We start from the raw sequence: 17,799 nt of genomic DNA, 5'->3' as shown, positions 1-17,799 counted from the left end.
AATGGTAGGTTAATATATTTTGATAGACTAGAATAATAAAACACCAACTTCATCGGGACCTGACTACCAGAAAAATGTAAGGGTTGTAAAAAAAAATCAGTCAATAAAACGAGTAGCTGCCTCGAATAGGTTGCCAAAAGACTTCTCATTCCATTTTATAATAAAATGTAGATCAGGAAAAAATAAATTGCTTTATAATTTAACTGAAATGTTAGAAACAAGTTTTAAAGTTAATTGATATGTATACAATCCAAATAAGGTATATATTAGTGCACTGCCAACGTGCATTAAATTATTTAGATAACGAATACAATTTAGGTTTTTAGGGATATCTCAAATGTACCCATGTCATGTTATTTAAAGGTTTGCTCTATAACGGAACTAACTGGTGCGGCTAGCTGTTGCAGTACACTTTATGTGGAAGGTACTAAGCTAACATTAGCATCAGCTGAAAATAAGATCGCGTTTAATGGCCGAGCTCTAAGGTAACTATATTGAATGCAAATGGAATGGGCTGTGGCAAGAAACCACAAATTGTGTAGTTAAACTGAACCGTTCGTATTGTGATGTTTTAGTCTGTAACTTTACGTCAAGCTATCTTTAATGGCTAATGATTATGTTGGTAACCTACAACAAGCTAACGGGAAACTCCTAGTATTTGTAATCTACAGTTCACTTCCCAACTCATGACACAGGTTAATCGTTATCTATACGGATTGTGTCTTTTATGCCATGCCGGTGACTTGGATAGCCTGATGTTTCAGCACACGATTGGTATATATTTTCTAGAGTCCGTTAAACAGATTATCTAGTAGTAGCCAGTGTCCATAAAGTTGCTGTATTCACAACCAGGCCATGTAAGCTAGGCTCCCAAATATCATTATAAACAGAAGCCGTACATACAGCAATTTACATTATTGTGGTCAGACCAAACTTTGATTACTGATCATCAGTAACGTTACGCTGTCACTGATCAGTAACGTTATCATTACTCATACAACACGACCCGCACAATAAAATTATAATATAACATCAACGATGTATGTTGTAGAATTGTACAACCACTCGTTTTACACGAATTTATTTTGATTTATAATATGACAATACGTCTAGTATAAACTGCAATAGATCTATCTATTATCGTTATCGTACTAAACATACATCGCCGCTGACTAACAATTGGCACAATCTGTAGTACAGTACAACTTCCTGATAACTGGTGAAAAAACATTTTTGCTTTTAATCTCAACAGGGCGTAGGACCACAAATTAACGCCAAGAGGTTTAGAGATGTCGGAACCTAAATCACCTACCCCTACCCCTGGCGACACGTACAAGGGTTGGCTCTTCAAATGGACCAACTACATAAAAGGTTACCAGCGGCGGTGGTTTGTTTTGAGTAATGGCCTTCTGTCTTATTACAGGTTAGTTAAACACCCACTCAAGCATCTCTTTCGCAGATATACCTATTCTACTCTTTGGAAATATGACCAAAAAAAGTGTGGACTTGAAGAAATTATAAAACGTATACATTATTACTTTATTATGTAGTAACATCGAACTTTGAAGACCAGTACCAATTTACCTGATTATGGTAATATAATCGTTTAAGTTAAGCTTTATAATGCATTTGTTTCGCTAAATAGATGTTGTTGATACATGCTTTACTTTTTACCGTTTTGTTAATGATTCTGATTTAATAGTTTAAGATATTGGATTTTATACTTTAAAAGGTCCATTATTAACAATTCCAACTGTCCACAGAACCCAGGCAGAGATGGGACACACATGTAGAGGGACCATCAATTTGGCCACGGCCAACATTGCTGTGGAGGACTCTTGTAACTTTGTAATTTCGAATGGCGGGGCCCAGACCTACCACCTGAAGGCCAGCTCGGAGGTGGAGCGGCAGCGCTGGATCACCGCGCTGGAGCTGGCCAAGGCCAAAGCAGTCCACATGCAGGCCGAGTCCGGTGAGATTGAGGGGAAACCATTGAATAATCCCTCGTACATAAGGCTCTTGATGAATGATTATGCTCATACTTTTTTTTCCACAGACGACTCTGGCGACGAAGGTCCCACATCGCCGCCTACCTCCGCACCAAGCGGAAGCAGTCGAAATATGGAGGTCCAGTCGACTCTTCGCACACTGGGCTGTAAGGTGGAGGATCTTTGCACCTGCAATGACCTCATCAGCAAGCATGGCACTGCTCTGCAAAGGTCAGTGAGCCCTCACTCTGTCTTCCATATCTGTATGGCTGATTGGTAGCATTTTCCCAACGTCACCCCATGTTTTTCCACCGATTGAAGGCTACAAGGATATATAAATGTGGATCTTCATGGCTCCTGTCTCTTTTTCTTGGCATTTTCTGTGTGCTTCTTTCTTTCTTCCGTTTTATTCTCTTGCCGTATCTGCTGCCTGCCAGTGAACACTCAGAGTACCACTTTGAGGAGTTCTCTCTCCTGATTGGATAAAGGGGGAAAGGGAATAAGAATACAAATATAATCATTTTACTGAAGAGCGGAGAGACTGGGAGAACCATGTTGTTAACCACAAATCGATATAAGTGATGGCTGTTGGAAAATAGAGCTTGAACACAAATAAATAAGGCTTAAAGCACCTGTTTAAACAGACAAAAAAAAAGCTCAAACTGCATGGTCGTTGATGCGTTGGGCTTCTCTTGGTCTCCTTCTCGGCCCCAGGTCCTTGTCAGAGCTGGAAGGGCTCAGCATACAGGGGCCCATGGGCGACAAAATCAAACAGGTGACGGAGAGAGCCACACTGTTCCGCATCACCTCCAACGCCATGATCAACGTGAGTTGCTCTTCAGTGCAATGAAACTCGCGGGGGATGCATTCCCCCATCCAACTTTATTTAATTTTGTTTTGTATATGCCTTTGGTCCTATTTACTTTTATTTACTATTGATACCATAGCAACATTCAGCAATTAAGGTGCTGGGAGGGGTTAAGGATAGCTTGCTCAAGATTACCTACAGGTTAGGCTGCAAACATTTGGGATTTAACCTGGTAACTTTCTTTTAGGAGTCTAATGAAACACCCATATCATATCCCTACCCCCTCGCAGGCGTGTAGAGACTTCCTCGGCCTGGCCCAGACCCACAGCAAGCGCTGGCAGAAAGCCCTGCAGGCGGAGCGGGACCAGAGAGTACGTCTGGAGGAAACCCTGGAGCAGCTGGCTAAGCAGCACAACCACCTAGAGAGGGCCTTCAGAGGGGCCACAGTGCTGCCCTCTTCGCTCAGCAACTCAGCCATGGACAACAAGGGTAGAGCTCTCACCATATGCACCTCTAGCTGTATTGCTGTATTGGTATTTCTTTTTTCAGAATAACTCGGACAAACTACCTCAACTCGTACATTTTAGCTCAATGTATTTTTGGGGTGGTGACCTACAAATGAACTCACTGAAATATGTTTGGACCTATTACAGAAAAAAACGGCTATAGATTAAGGCCCCGTCCACACGGGCAAAAACAATCTTTTCTCCTCCGTTTTCCTTGGCTGCGTTTCAGTAATATCTCAGTTTCAGTAATATCTCTGTAAAGACGGACTGATTGCGAAAACGCATCCAACTGTAGAAACGCTGTAGTACATATTCAAGGCCTCTGTGAGGCGCTGGTTCACCACCGAAATGCATACGGTCGAGGAGGAGAAACCAGTTGTTAAACCTTTTTAGATTGAGCCGAAAATACTTTTTTAATGTATTTACCAAGTGGCTGTATTAAAGCTAAAAACAAATTTGTGTAACGTTGCCAAGCTGGTGAGGGGGCGATGACGTCATTGTTTGCATATCAGGAGTCCACACAAATCCTAACACGGAATCACATAGGGCCCTTTTATTTTCTTATCCACTCTGGGACATGGTTTCAAATAAGTGTGTTTTTCGGGCAACGAAAATGCCGGATCCGTCTGGACCGTCGGCCCAAACGCAAAAGACTTCTGCGTTTTGATGAAATTTTTTTTTTCGTGTGGACAGGGCCTAAAACTACTAACGGCAATTGCTCTGTAGTAAGGGGTTGAACAGGTGTTTTGCACACGTTCATCCAGCTTTACTCTCTGGTCCTCAGGGTCTAGCGACTCAGGAAAGGGGGACGCCAGTGATGAGGATGACGAGAACGAGTTCTTTGATGCCATGGAAGACCCTTCAGCCTTTATCACTGTCCCCGCCGACCCTAAATACCATAGGTCAGAACATCTCCGTCTGTTGTTGTCTGCAGGGTTGGTGAATGCCCAATCCTTTGTTTCCCTTGAATGAATTTGGATTTATTTCCTTAAATGGTTCGGTTTTGTCGTCTTGTCAGGAGGTCTGGCAGCAACGCTAGTGGGATAAGTTGCAGTGACCTTGGAATGGACGATCAGTCGGTGAGTGGATACTAAGACGATGCTTTTGCACATGTCTGTTCGGTGGGATTACTTGTAGTAAACTGTTCCATGGCATAACATCAGCTTGGCTATTCGAAGGATTGAACTGCATTATCCAGGAAACTGCTGTAAAAAAGCTAAATATTAGATGAAGTGACTGAATTTACATTGGTTTGATTTTATAACCCATCGAGAAAAAAAGCATTTATGCATATAAATGGGATAAATCTATGCATTTATCCCTTCTTGTTGTTCCTTATAAATAGTGTCTATACTATTATGATGGCACAACCACCTCATCACATACATCCTTCTTTCTTCTGCTAGTTTGATGAACAGTCTCTGACATCCAATCCCGAGTCTCCCCAATCTCTGGAGTTGGAGCCAGTCAGGCAGAGGCGGACCCGTGTTCCAGACAAGCCCAATTACTCCCTCAACCTATGGAGCATCATGAAGAACTGCATTGGCAAAGAGCTGTCAAAGATACCCATGCCCGTAAGCCACGTATATTCATGTGTTTACATTCCTGCTAGCATTCAATAGACAATGCAGAAAACTTATTATTTACTGTTTTAATTCATTTAGCAGACACTTTACATGGAGTCCATGTATTTTAGAAACCTGTCATTAATAAGCATGCAGGGGTTAGGCTTAATGCGCAAGAATCCCTTCAGATAGGTGTTCTTCTCCGATTTCGCTTGTCCGTTCATGTACCGATTTCTGTCTGAAGTAGATGGGGTAAAGGAATTTACATCCATTTTAAAAGTCCTGTTGAGGTCTTATTCGTTTCTTTATCCAATAATGACTCTGCATGTAAACGCACTGATCATTTGGATTCGAACCATGAATATGTCCTGAGTCATCCGGTCTATTTTGCAAAGGAGGTGCCTCCCCTCAATCAAACTTCCTGAATAAATGACGGCTAAGTAAAACAAATACAATCAACCACGACAGGGCACCAAAAGATGCATTTTATTTTGTTGTTTGTTTTGTTGATTCATCTCTAGGTCAACTTCAACGAGCCTCTGTCCATGCTTCAACGCCTCTCGGAGGACCTGGAGTACTACGAGCTCCTCGACAAGGCGGCCAAATGCCAGAGCTCCCTGGAGCAGCTGTGCTACGTGGCGGCCTTCACCGTCTCCTCGTACTCCACCACGGTGCACCGCACGGGGAAGCCCTTCAACCCCCTGCTGGGGGAGACGTACGAGCTGGACCGGCTCAAGGAGTGCGGCTACCGCTCCCTGTGTGAACAGGTGAGCTTTGGGTTCTGTCTGGGGGAACTGTTTGTTATGATACTGACACATGTTGCCCCCTCTTCGGGAAAAATGTGTATCGATGTTTCATTGTTTTGTGAGTGTCATTATCATGTCCGATTATTCAAAGATCCACAAATCACACAAATGATCATAACTTAGTCTATGGGTTAGGTTGTTTGACTCCCGTCCGAAAGGTTCCGGGTGCCGTCTACATATAGAGCTCTCTCTAAACTAGCTTAAATCCTCCAATAGTAGTATTATTTGTTAGGGTTTAAATACGCACTCCTCTTTCTTGCCTCTGTCCCTCACAGGTGAGCCACCACCCCCCTGCCGCAGCCCACCATGCTGTCTCAGATCGGGGCTGGACCCTCAGACAGGAGATCTCCCTGGCCAGCAAGTTCAGAGGGAAATACCTCTCCATCATGCCTTTGGGTGAGTGAGCGCGAGGATCACTTGTAGTATGAAGTTATTAGGTGCTCTCCTTCTCCGTCCGGGCCCAGGAAGTCATTCTCCTGCCCCAGAACCCCCACAAACATATTCATTCTGGGCCACGTTCATGTTGTGAGATCATACCTTGTTGGTGGACCGTAAGGTTAAAATAATTTAACTCTCTAAATCCACAGGGTCCATCCAGTGCTTATTTGAGAAGAGTAACAACCATTACTCTTGGAAGAAGGTTACCACTACAGTGCATAACATCATTGTGGGGAAACTGTGGATTGACCAGGTTGGTAGAGTTTCGAATGACATGTTTCTCATGGACGAGGGAAGGAAGGAAATTGATTATAAATGTGGTGGAAAAGAATGATGAGACGATTAATCAACAATTAGACACTTTGATTAGATTTTTTAATTTGTAATTTCATTTCCAGATACATTATTTAAAAATAAGTATGTGCTTTTCATCAAATGTAAGTGGGATGCTCATCCATCATAATATAATTCATTGCAAACCCCAATAGTAAGTAAAGTGTAGATATGCTGAAGCTAGAAATACATTGCTGTCTCTCTCCTTTTGGGTCAGTCTGGAGAGATAGACGTGGTGAACCACCAGACAGGAGATCGCTGCCACCTCAAGTTCGCCCCCTACAGCTACTTCTCCAGAGATGTGGCCAGAAAGGTAGTCTACTCACACTGCTGTGTCCTGTAGCTTTATAGAAATATTCTACTGAATACATTTTAATTTACTGCCCGACAGTATAAAGGGTGCTATAATATGTGGTTAAAACACTCCATTCACCTGGAAAGATTTCTCTCTATGGTTTATATTCCGATCTATATTATCAATCCAATTTCCCAACTAGGTCAATGAATGCAAAAACATTGGAGTTAATTTTTCTAAGCAGCAACACATAATTGTTCTTGTGGTGGTAGCATAGGCTTTTTTATGTCTTTCCTTTTATGTTTAACTCAAGTAATATGTAATTAACCCAACTAGTTTACATACATATTGCTACATACATATTGACAAATGTGCCTCTGAATTATTCCTAAATATTAAATTTGCCTGGAATTCATCACGATAAAGTCAACCTAAGAGCTGCTGTTCTATCCATCGGCAGGTCACGGGTGTGGTGACAGACAAGGACGGTAAGGCCCACTTCGTTCTGTCCGGGACGTGGGACGAGAAGATGGAGTTCTCCAGAGTGATGCAGAGCAGCAAAGGAGAGAACGGCACGGAGGGCAAACAGAGGACCGTGTACCAGACGCTGAAGTCCAAAGAGATCTGGAAGAAGAACCCTCTGCCGTGAGTTTGGTCCTCCTCGTCAACTATGCCGTCATATTGTGTTGAAATGGATATTACATATTGCCCTATTGGCCGATGTGATAAGCTACCATCACTGATGGTAACGGTCACACATTTTCTTTACCATCACACATTTTCCATTTCTCAAGCATACTACTTTCAGAGCGTCTTTTTTTTCTATTTTATGCGTCAATAAGCATCCTGTTGAGAAAGTAGTATGGCTTAACCAAAATTTTAGATTTCCTATGAATCACAACTCCTCATTGCACAGGATAAAAAAAGAAAAGCAATAGATTGTTACTCAATAAATCTCCTTCCCCCCCCAGGGAGGGAGCGGACACCATGTACTACTTCTCCTGCCTGGCGCTGACCCTGAACGAGCCGGAGGAGGGCGTGGCGCCCACCGACAGCCGGCAGCGGCCCGACCAGCGGCTGATGGAGGCGGGCCGCTGGGACGAGGCCAACGCCGAGAAGCAGCGGCTGGAGGAGAAGCAGCGCACGGTCCGCCGCGAGAGGGCGGCCGCCGTGGTCGCCGGCCCCCCCGAGGAGGGGGAGGGGGAGGGGGAGGCTGAGGCTGAGGGTGAGGGAGAGACACACACAGACGCACACAGACGCGCGCGACACACACACACACACGCACGTGACGAGACACACACACACACACACACACACACACACACACACACACACACACACACACACACACACACACACACACACACACACACACACACACACACACTCTCTGTAAAGCGCTGTGATTGGAATAATCGTTTTCTCCTTTTTTTGTTTTGAGAACTTGCATGAGTAGCTTTTAGTCAGTTGTTTTTTTTTGCCGCATGCAAAGTCTGCCCTTTCATTCTTCTGTGAACGCTTCCATGTGTCTGTTTCCCATGTCTGTCCCTGTCGGTCTTCTCCCTTAAGCTGTCAGTGAGGATGGCGAAACTAACCCAGCTTTGAAATGCAAGTATCCAGTATCCATCCCCCCAACTCGTCTCGTTCCTCTAGCTATTCTAGTCTTGCAACAAACAAATCAAGCACACATCTGCTTGTGGCAGGTGCTAAATGCTCTTTCATCTTCTTGTTGTCCTTCCATCCGTTTGTTTTCCATATAGCCGAGACAGATGAAACTGGCACGGAAGCAAGTGAGAATTCAAACGAAAGCAAGTATCCCTTCAGTAGAAAATACTGTTGTGCAGTTGGTTTCCCTGCTTTTTTTTGGCATCCGTTTTTTGTTTTTGTTGATGTGTGCTGCTGTTAGCCTTGATTTGACCAAAACAGAATGCATCTCATGTGATCCATGATTGCATTGGGTTGGCAAAGGCACGTTAAAGTTTCTAAAGCATTCATTTTTTAACTTTAACAATTTGTTTACTCCAACTTGTTGCCATATATTTAAGGGAGCTTTCTTTCCTCCAATAATTATTCGCTTGTTTTACATGTACAGCAAACCCAGAGGATTCTCCGCCTAACACGCCTCTTGCATGCAAGTACCATCTCATGATTCCCCACTTTTGTCTTAAATGTTCCTTCTGTCAATGTCTCGTTTTTTTCTATATCAAATCACTCACGGTCCTTTTTGTGTCCATTTGTACCAAACATGCCTTCCAAACTATTCTTTCTGACAGCTTATCAAGGACCACACCCATCCTATCTATGCAAGTATTCCTCTTTTGACATAGATAACATTTTAACGCCTGTCAGTTTATGTCAGTGCACAGCTGGGAAAAAGATTGTGCTCACTCAGAAAGATTCCTCTGTGTTATTTATAATCTGAACCGGTTTGAGTTACTGCCACTGTTTGAACAGGGAATGATTTTGTGTCTCGAGGTACAATGCAGTCTGAAAGGACATTTCAACATAGTGAAAATGCTTACATGCTCACTGTTCCATTTATATCATGTCAGCTACCAACTGAAAATCAAATATATTTGGCATCACACACACACACACACACACACACACACACACACACACACACACACACACACACACACACACACACACACACACACACACACACACACACACACACACACACACACACACACACACACACGGAGGGGCTAACTGTCACGCTGACCTCACTACTGTAATGTGTTCTCATATCCGTTCAAACATCTTGGATATAATCAACTCTGCAGTATTATAGCATGTAGGTTTTGTTTATTTATTAGACATACATATATATTTACATACATATTTACATACAATTTCAGCTTCAACACATGGTGTGGAAGCTGAAACTTTTAGAGGCCTGTCATTAGCATGGTGTTACCAGCCATTGTTTTCATTGTTCCCTCCATTCTGAAAACCGTCTCCATATTGTTGTTCTTCTGTAGCCGAAGGCTTGGAAGATCCCTATGGTGCGCCCATCAAATGCAAGTAACATCAGACCATCACATTACCTCTCCAATCCCCTATCTGTTCTCTAGGAGCAGTCCAAGTAGTCCTAGACTTTAGAGTTAACATAGTGTTTATCTGTCATGTCTGCCTGATGCCTGTATCATACATGAGCCCATACCAGGGTTAGCAGGCTCAACATTTCCAATAATATAATTATATGTTCTGCTCCAACTCCTATAAACATCTGCCGAGCTTGTTGATACTTTAACACCGAACCAATCAAATCCCAAAGGATAAAATCACATTACAGCAGCACGAGGGTGGATGGCCATAAACCAGTTTGTATGATCCCAAAACCAGTTGGCCTTTCTGCAATAATAGGAGTTTGGACTGTGAGGGTCAGGGGGACTGTGAAAAATCGAATCCACTGACTTGAGTAAACCTTCCCCGACATCCATTTACCCAGATCCCTGGTAGCTAATAAGTTATATCTGGCTCCTTTCCTCTGAATCTCCAGCTCCAATCCTGCTAAGATCTTCACCCGGAGAAAGAGGAGAATGGATCCCAATTAATTTGTTGTCCTTTTTTGCTTTTTCCACAACAGGTGCCCAGCACATCGATAACTATGAAGCACTTTGGTTCAAGAAGATAGACGACCCCGTCTCGGGAGAGAGCTTGCACGTCTACAAAGGAGGCTACTGGGACGCCAAGGAAGAAGGATCCTGGGACATGTGTCCTGACATCTTCTGATGGAGGAAGCTAACCACCCCTCTACTCCCTGCTGCGGAGCGGATGCAGATACAGTACACACACTAGAGGAGAGAGACAAAGAGGATTAACCAGATGATATGTACAGGGTCCCTCTGAGAAAAGCACAATTACTTCCATTTTCATTTTCTAAAGCCCTGGTTTATGAGAATGAGGAAGTGAGAGGGTAGAATAGATTCTAATGACCACACAGGAAAAGTTCTAGGTTGAAAAGTTGAATACTGCCGTGTGAAAATAAACAATGGCCTCAATACCTTTTTTTTTTTAATGATAAATGTACACACTTGTACTAGATCAACAACCCATCTGTAATTGTTGTTTACAGTTTTTCAAAATATAAAGAAACTACCCTCTGAGTTTAACATAGCAATGGGGGAAATCACCACCTACATGAGATTACTACCACTTAGATATTAGACTTAGAGTAGGGACATCCTCTTCCTCTGCAAAACAAGACTCACTGTGGCAGTTAAGGCCCCGAAGTACATCAAACAAAATCTAAATCTGCGTGTTCACATAGGCTGTTGATCACACAGATTTCAGCAAGGTGCAATATATTCAGTGGGTTTGACTAATGCGCATATCACGGTAAGACGCAATCATTCAAGTGTCATTGTCGACCAGTTGCAGGCAGTGGTGTGTGTCAGGGGCTTGTGGGGAAAATGTTGACTATTTGAGTACCCTGCACACGCCGATTACGAATTTGTTTGAAGTATATCAAAGCCTTAACACTTTTTTGCACAACTATGTTTTTGACCTGCATCTCTCTTGACTGTACACAAATTGCAATCGTCTGTTTGTAGTTTAACCTATAGCATTATCCTATAAGTCTCTGAGGGAAAATGTATATGTTCATGTAGAAGTGTGTGTGTGTGTGTTTTCAGGAGGGTAAATATTAGATTTAAAATATATTTGTTTTAAATCTTCTATTCTTATTTTTCTTTCAGTTTACATTTCACATGTCCTTCCTGAAACCTAATATTATGTATTTATAGAAGAAAATTCAGATTATTATATTCTATCCTAGTGATGTATACATTTGATTGGAAATACTTTGTGTGGAGTGATAGTTTTAACTGTGTGCTCCTTGTTTTCAATCAAGTTTGATCGATGATTGGAGAGCTGTTTTATATTAAAAGTGTACTTAAACACAAATTTTGGAAAAAGAAGTTATAGAATGTTGGTGTGTGTGTGTGTGTGTGTGTGTGTGTGTGTGTGTGTGTGTGTGTGTGTGTGTGTGTGTGTGTGTGTGCGTGTGCGTGTGCGTGTGTGTGTGCGCGCGTGAATTAACTACTAGCTGGGCTAGCTCTTTATAATGAAAGATTGTCTTCATTAGTATAGTTGTGTGTCCCTTTCTGTAAAGCATAAAGTGTGTTGAACACAATCGAACAATTAGTTGTATTCAATGTCCTACTCATGTTTTTCCTTTTAATTTTCTATATAAATGATCTTGTGTAGCAGTTATTAGTCTTGCCGGGAATTTGTGTCTTTGGTTTTTTTTACTTTTCCTTTACAGTCTTGCTCCTCTATCAATTTGTCTATTCTGTATGCGACATGTTTTTGCTTCCCTACATTTCTTAGTCCTATTTTATGTCCAAACACAAAAATATGAAGTATCTTTACAATCATTGTATCATTGTACAATCATTTGTAATTGGTATTTTATCACAGCAAATCACATACATTGTTTATGTTTAATTGATTGTATTGCACAATCGTTGTAGAATACTAAACATCATAAGGAACACATTGTGTGGGCTAAATTGGCCATATACAACTGAATATTTTATATTTAGATCTTGTAAAATGGTTGTTTATTTCCTAACCTACCGTTTGTAGGAACAATGTTCATGCCATGTCTATAGTAAAGGATGCATATAGTAACAAGTGTTTTGTGAAGTGTTTTATATAGCTCTGCCTATTTAAATTATTTCCTTGAGATTGGGTCGCACACTCGAGCTAGATTCACTTGAAATGTGTTTATTAAAATGCAGTGCATTATCTTTTGTTCATGAGAACTTCTATGACGCAGCTTTTTTGAATTCATCGCACGAGATGTCTCATTCTACTCGTGTCACAAACCCTCAGTGAACACATGGCTAGTACAGAACATTACATGCAATGAAGCAAATAACCAGTGTCGCTAGACAGGTTTTACGACTATAAATACGTAGGAGCACAGGCACTATAATAGTTAGTTGTAGTGGGATGACTAGGTACACCAAATAACGAATATTAAGTTGGTAGAAGAACGGTAAAAAAAAAAAATTGCAGGGTGCTTTATAGTCTGCATGGTATGTTCTTGGCATTTGGCCACGTGACTCGAGAATACCACTGCCACTCTCGCGTGACCGCGACATAACGGCGTGCACGGGAGAGAGGGAGAGAGAGATCAGAGCGAGCTGCCTGCAACGAGGACAGCATCGATTGTTTACGCCGGGGCGTTCACAACAAAGACCAACCAGGAAGGCGAACACACGGGCAGCCGCCTTAAAACATAAGTCTACAGTTCCTTTCTTATCTTTCGAGTCCAGTCGTTTCTTATCTTTCAAATCAATAAGCTCTTAAAGAAACATGTCTGCAAACGGCAATGGAGGAGTTGATTGCCCAGACGCGAAGAAGTGCGGGGAACAAGAGTAAGAGAGTATTATCATACGGTTCTTTATTATTATTTTTTGGATCCTGAAAGTTTTTTCATAAAGCTACTTTAAGAAATATAGTGATGATGTAGTTTTCGAATAGTCCATAGTTTAGCCAATTTAATATTTAATATGCTACCTGGGAAACTGGCGTGCTGTATTGTATGATATAAAACCGCTGTTTTGTATGATACAGCACAACATCAACTTATAGATTCGACATTTGTACAACTGCTCGTCTGCTTTTGTTTTCAAAAAATAATGTTTCCGCATTTGTATTTCGGACTATCTTTGTTCAGCTTACAGGCGTCTTCGGTTACTCCGGGATCCATGGATGTTGACTCGAAGCCGAACGTCCAAAGCTTCAGATACAGTCTCAACTACCCCTGCATTGGCCGCTGTATCATCATCAACAACAAGAACTTCGACAGAAGAACTGGTATTCATCTAGCCTCACTGTTTGGACAGGACTTAATGTGTTTATTCCAACTGTTTATAGATTCTGCAGCTGACGTGTCTTTTTGCACTTGCGTCATTGATCAAAAAACTGAACCCACAAGGCATAGCCTATAAACAAACCATATACAGTAATATGCATCAGTATCATAATGACTAGTATTTTCATGCTTGTATATAAACTTTAAGATCGGGGCAAATATATACAAATTACATAAATTGTCTTTGTATTGATGTAGCCCTTTGACTAAAGGTAAATATTCTAGATTTGAACTGTGCAGTATTTACAATATGCAGTATTTATTAACATCTTACAATTTTCTGTTCTATTGTATTGTGAAATAATCCTTTCTATTCTTTCTGGATCTAAAGGCATGAATCAACGTAATGGTACAGACATGGATGCAGGCAATGCAATGCAGGTGTTTAAAAAGTTGGGCTACAAAGTAAAGGTGTACAATGACCAGAGCATTGACCAGATCCAACAGGTTTTAAGTTCTGGTAAGTAAGTGTTGTGCAGTCACACGGTTGGAAAAAAAAGCACAATCACCAACTGCAAAGTCTCTCGATTGTCTAAATGTATACACTTGTTTACAACTGAATGTTAACGTGTCTATTACTCTATATTATTATGTTTTTTTAATATTGCTACTCGTGGTTATATTTAAATCTATGTTGCAAATACACATTGCATATGTACTGCTCATTTGGGGCCGAAAAGTGTAGCGGCTGCGGCCTAGGGTTTCTACTCCCAGCAGAAAGGTACAAAGGTCCGCAGCCTACCTGTAATAATCCTTGAGCAAGATGCCCTAACCCCCGTAACTGCTTCCTAATGACCGGTTTCTGATATCACCGTAAGTTACTGTTAGGAGGCTCTTTTTGGAATAAAGCGTCTAACATAATAAACCCATTCGTCTTTCAGCGGCGGGTGACGACCACGGTGACTCTGCGTCCTTTATCTGTGTCTTGTTGAGCCACGGCGACGACGGCGTGTTCTTCGGCACCGACGGCCCCCTGGAACTCAGGAGCCTCACCTCCCTCTTCCGGGGCGACCAGTGCAGGTCCCTGGTGGGGAAACCCAAACTTTTCTTCATTCAGGTATGGCAATGTTGTCTTCTCTATTCCCCTGTCTTGAGGTCCAGTCTATGCAGTAGGTCCTACATACATCGTAATGGATTTCATGTAAAGTAATGAAACTCAGAAATATTAAATTTGAAGCTAGTTTATTGTTCTTCCAACAAGGCCAGGGGTTAATAACTTGAGGGGCGTGTCCTACACTTTGAATTAACATAGTTGAAGCGGATTGGTCAGGCCTGTGGAGACAGAGAGAGTCTGACTCATTACGCACACTATCACATTCAATCATGACATAACCCCCATAGATAAAGTGAATGTAGAAGAAATCTATATATATTTTTTTTTAAATTCGAATGATGAAATGCACCACAGAGTACTGACAGAGAGAATCATTTTCACATAAGTGGAGTGGTATGATAAGACAGCTGCTGTTAACACAGTTAGCATTTTACTTTTTTGATCGTCTTTAATGGTTCCAAACTTAAGCTGTTTTTTTTACTGGACAATGTGTATCATGGTTAAATATGGTCTAGATGTGCCCTTTCTACTAAATGTATTTCTATAGAAGATCTTTAAAAAATTCAACGTCCCCCCTACTCAGTTTTGTATATAAGACGTGCACGACATGTTATCTCATTGTGTGTGATGGTACTCCTGTTGCGGGTCAGGCCTGCCGAGGCACAGAACTGGATGGGGGGATTGAAACGGACAGCGGACCGGATTACGGCACAGCAAAGATCCCTGTGGAGGCCGACTTCCTCTATGCGTACTCCACAGCCCCAGGTAGGGTCCTGGTATGGTTGGGTCTAGTCTAGTGGCCGGAGGTGTTCACCTTCCAGCCAAAGGGTACTTGGTTTGATACCCATGTCAACAGACTATATGTATGCATCCTTGAGCAGAATGCATAACCCATACTGATTGATTATATGTATCTGAATTACCTAATAATAATAATACCTCCTATCCCTGAGATTACTATAATTCAATGCATCCAGATTTTGATAGGTAGCCTGTGTTTGGGTTTTAGGCTGCAGACAATGAGGCAAAACCCACTTAAACACCTTTTAGCTAAAGGTACATGCACACGCACTCTCACACAGACAGGCACACACACACCACTCCATCGCTCTAAACGCCAATCAGTGATCCGGTAAAAAAATAGTGAGTAACTTTAATCTGATTACTGGTTTGGAAATAGTAACGCGTTAGATTACTCTTTACTGAAAAAAGTGGTCCGAGGCCAGTAACGCGTTACTGATTAACGCGTTACATCACTGCTTACAGGGCACTACGTCTTTGCTGACTTGAGAATATTGTTGGCAGGTTGTAAGAAGCAGTAGGATTTGCAAACTGCCCTTGTATCCCTTTGTTTCAAACCTCAACGCTCATTCTGCTACACATGCTTCTGCAGGTTACTATTCGTGGAGAAATACTACAAGCGGCTCCTGGTTTATACAGTCACTGTGTGAGATGGTCGCAAAATACGCAAAGGAGTTGGAGCTGCAACACATCCTGACACGAGTGAACCACAAGGTGGCGGTAGAGTTCGTGTCTGCCACCAACGACCCGGGCTTTGATGCTAAAAAACAAATTCCCTGCATTGTGTCGATGCTGACCAAGGAGATGTATTTTACCCCCTGATGTTGTTATTAAGAAAATAATGTTCTAAACACATTTCGTGTTTATGTGATGGTGAAATGATATAGGATACGTTTACTGCTTTTGAGGTTTTCTTGTACATTTGACTGAAATTATGTTTGTAAAAGTAGGCGTTGTGCTCAAAACGGTGGTTGCTATTTGGGATGCATAGGCCTAACGTTACCTGTTTCTACATGTATCTTCCCGAAGAACTCCTCATAGCAATCTACAATGTTTTGGGAATATACTGCTGTGGCTGTTAAATACTTTTCATGCTATTTTTGTCACACCTTTTCACTTTTCTACACAAAAAACATGTACTCATATTTTTATTTTGTTAGGCTACTTTGCTTTTATTTGACAGTCAAAGCTATTCGGAAGCCTGTTGGGAAGGCTACCGAAATGTGAACAATCAGCCAGACTTCGTTAAGATACACCCTCGTCAAAATGGCCCATTGAAGCAGGCCTGGCTGTCTGATCTTCTTCATGCATGCTCTCTATATAGTCATCGTGTTGTATTGTACTTCACCGCACAGAATCAGCAGGAGTTTCCCTAATATTTCTGCGTAGCCAGCCAGTAGATAATCATGTAGGCCTACGTTGGTTGCAATGTACGAAGCCGAATATTTTCAGGGGACCATGTGATGTGTTTTTTGATTGGTCCTTCCCTGGACATGGTACTGACTTATAATCACTCTGCCTATGGTGCTGTTTGCTCTTGACATTCAGGGGTAATGTCTGCAGCAATATGGTCCTCCACCTGTACGACTTTATCTTGCAATGCATGTATTGGGTTATAGGTTGGTTGTACGCAATGCAGAGTCATATTTACATGTAATATCCGACTGTATTGGTGTATTTATAATTGCTCAGGTTTCTCATGATGCTTTAATATTTGTCCAAGCTTAGAATAAAGTAAGACAATTTTATGGATTGGTGTTTTTATGTATAGCCTACATCAGCTTTATATGCATAACGTGCAATTGGTTTGAGTATCCCGGTAGACAGTAAGATGCCTGCTTTCAATGAGATAGGACTCGCAAAGACAAAATAGTTTTCAGCCACAAAATGTTAGCATTACACACTCAAGCTTTAAAGATGGATAATAATGTTCAGCTATATTTGCTTGTTTCTAAAATCTTAGCAATTAATTAGGCCTACATGTGTAAACAAATGAATAATGTCGTAGCACACTGGACTTGCTGACATAGTATCGCTAGTTATGGGCTGTCCTCTTCCCTGACTTCGGTTTTCATCCATAATGATTTTTCCCAGTCTGATTTATACTGACGTATTCTGCTGTAGGCCTCCAACGGTCGCGCTCGCGCCATTTCCGCACTTTGCGCAGGTTGCCTCCAGTCCGAGGCTACCTGGTGTGATGAACGTGTTCACGGGCAAGGATGAGGTCATCACTTGGAGCGGCAACCCAACAATCCGTCTACTTTTCTCTTTGATAGGCCGAAACTGGAGGGACGCTTAATTGCTCTGTTT

General features: G+C 41.9%; 2 protein-coding genes across 9 annotated transcripts; both read left to right on the top strand.

The window, feature by feature from the left end:
* The first annotated feature begins 328 nt into the window (after positions 1-328).
* Positions 329-12,523, top strand: LOC130379521 (oxysterol-binding protein 1-like). 8 transcript variants are annotated; one of them, XM_056586409.1, is made up of 20 exons: positions 334-485; positions 1,253-1,423; positions 1,764-1,972; positions 2,057-2,219; positions 2,703-2,814; positions 3,087-3,285; positions 4,087-4,204; positions 4,321-4,381; positions 4,709-4,876; positions 5,389-5,634; positions 5,949-6,069; positions 6,261-6,364; positions 6,662-6,757; positions 7,200-7,384; positions 7,711-7,964; positions 8,309-8,347; positions 8,500-8,547; positions 8,832-8,870; positions 9,013-9,042; positions 10,335-12,523. In XM_056586409.1, the coding sequence occupies exons 2-20, from the start codon at positions 1,290-1,292 to the stop codon at positions 10,478-10,480; spliced, it is 2,472 nt and encodes an 823-aa protein (XP_056442384.1). In that variant the 5' UTR covers positions 334-485; positions 1,253-1,289; the 3' UTR covers positions 10,481-12,523. The 8 variants fall into 8 exon arrangements, with proteins under 8 accessions (XP_056442380.1, XP_056442382.1, XP_056442381.1 ...); XM_056586405.1 differs by having other exon boundaries at positions 329-485; positions 1,764-2,219; XM_056586407.1 differs by lacking the exon at positions 8,309-8,347 and having other exon boundaries at positions 329-485; positions 1,764-2,219.
* Positions 12,524-12,854: 331 nt separating this feature from the next.
* On the top strand, positions 12,855-17,232 carry casp3a (caspase 3, apoptosis-related cysteine peptidase a). The gene is made up of 6 exons (XM_056586416.1): positions 12,855-13,134; positions 13,437-13,576; positions 13,966-14,094; positions 14,516-14,691; positions 15,339-15,453; positions 16,082-17,232. Exons 1-6 carry the CDS (start codon positions 13,073-13,075, stop codon positions 16,309-16,311), a joined length of 852 nt encoding a protein of 283 aa, XP_056442391.1. The 5' UTR covers positions 12,855-13,072; the 3' UTR covers positions 16,312-17,232.
* The last annotated feature ends 567 nt before the right edge of the window (positions 17,233-17,799 follow it).

The sequence above is a fragment of the Gadus chalcogrammus genome, chromosome 3 (genome assembly GCF_026213295.1).
Source record: "Gadus chalcogrammus isolate NIFS_2021 chromosome 3, NIFS_Gcha_1.0, whole genome shotgun sequence".
In the NCBI taxonomy this organism is placed as follows: Eukaryota; Metazoa; Chordata; class Actinopteri; order Gadiformes; family Gadidae; genus Gadus; species Gadus chalcogrammus.
The sequence above is the reverse complement of the archived record's forward strand: the minus strand, read 5'-3'. Positions and strand labels throughout refer to the sequence as shown.

Coding starts and splice junctions, on each gene's coding strand:
- LOC130379521 (XM_056586405.1), top strand. CDS start 1,290: ATGTCGGAACCTAAATCACCTACCCCTACCCCTGGCGACACGTACAAG. Junction 6,070..6,260: donor CCTCTCCATCATGCCTTTGG/GTGAGTGAGCGC, acceptor CTAAATCCACAG/GGTCCATCCAGTGCTTATTT. Junction 6,365..6,661: donor GGAAACTGTGGATTGACCAG/GTTGGTAGAGTT, acceptor CTTTTGGGTCAG/TCTGGAGAGATAGACGTGGT.
- casp3a (XM_056586416.1), top strand. CDS start 13,073: ATGTCTGCAAACGGCAATGGAGGAGTTGATTGCCCAGACGCGAAGAAG. Junction 13,135..13,436: donor AAGAAGTGCGGGGAACAAGA/GTAAGAGAGTAT, acceptor ATCTTTGTTCAG/CTTACAGGCGTCTTCGGTTA. Junction 14,095..14,515: donor CCAACAGGTTTTAAGTTCTG/GTAAGTAAGTGT, acceptor TTCGTCTTTCAG/CGGCGGGTGACGACCACGGT.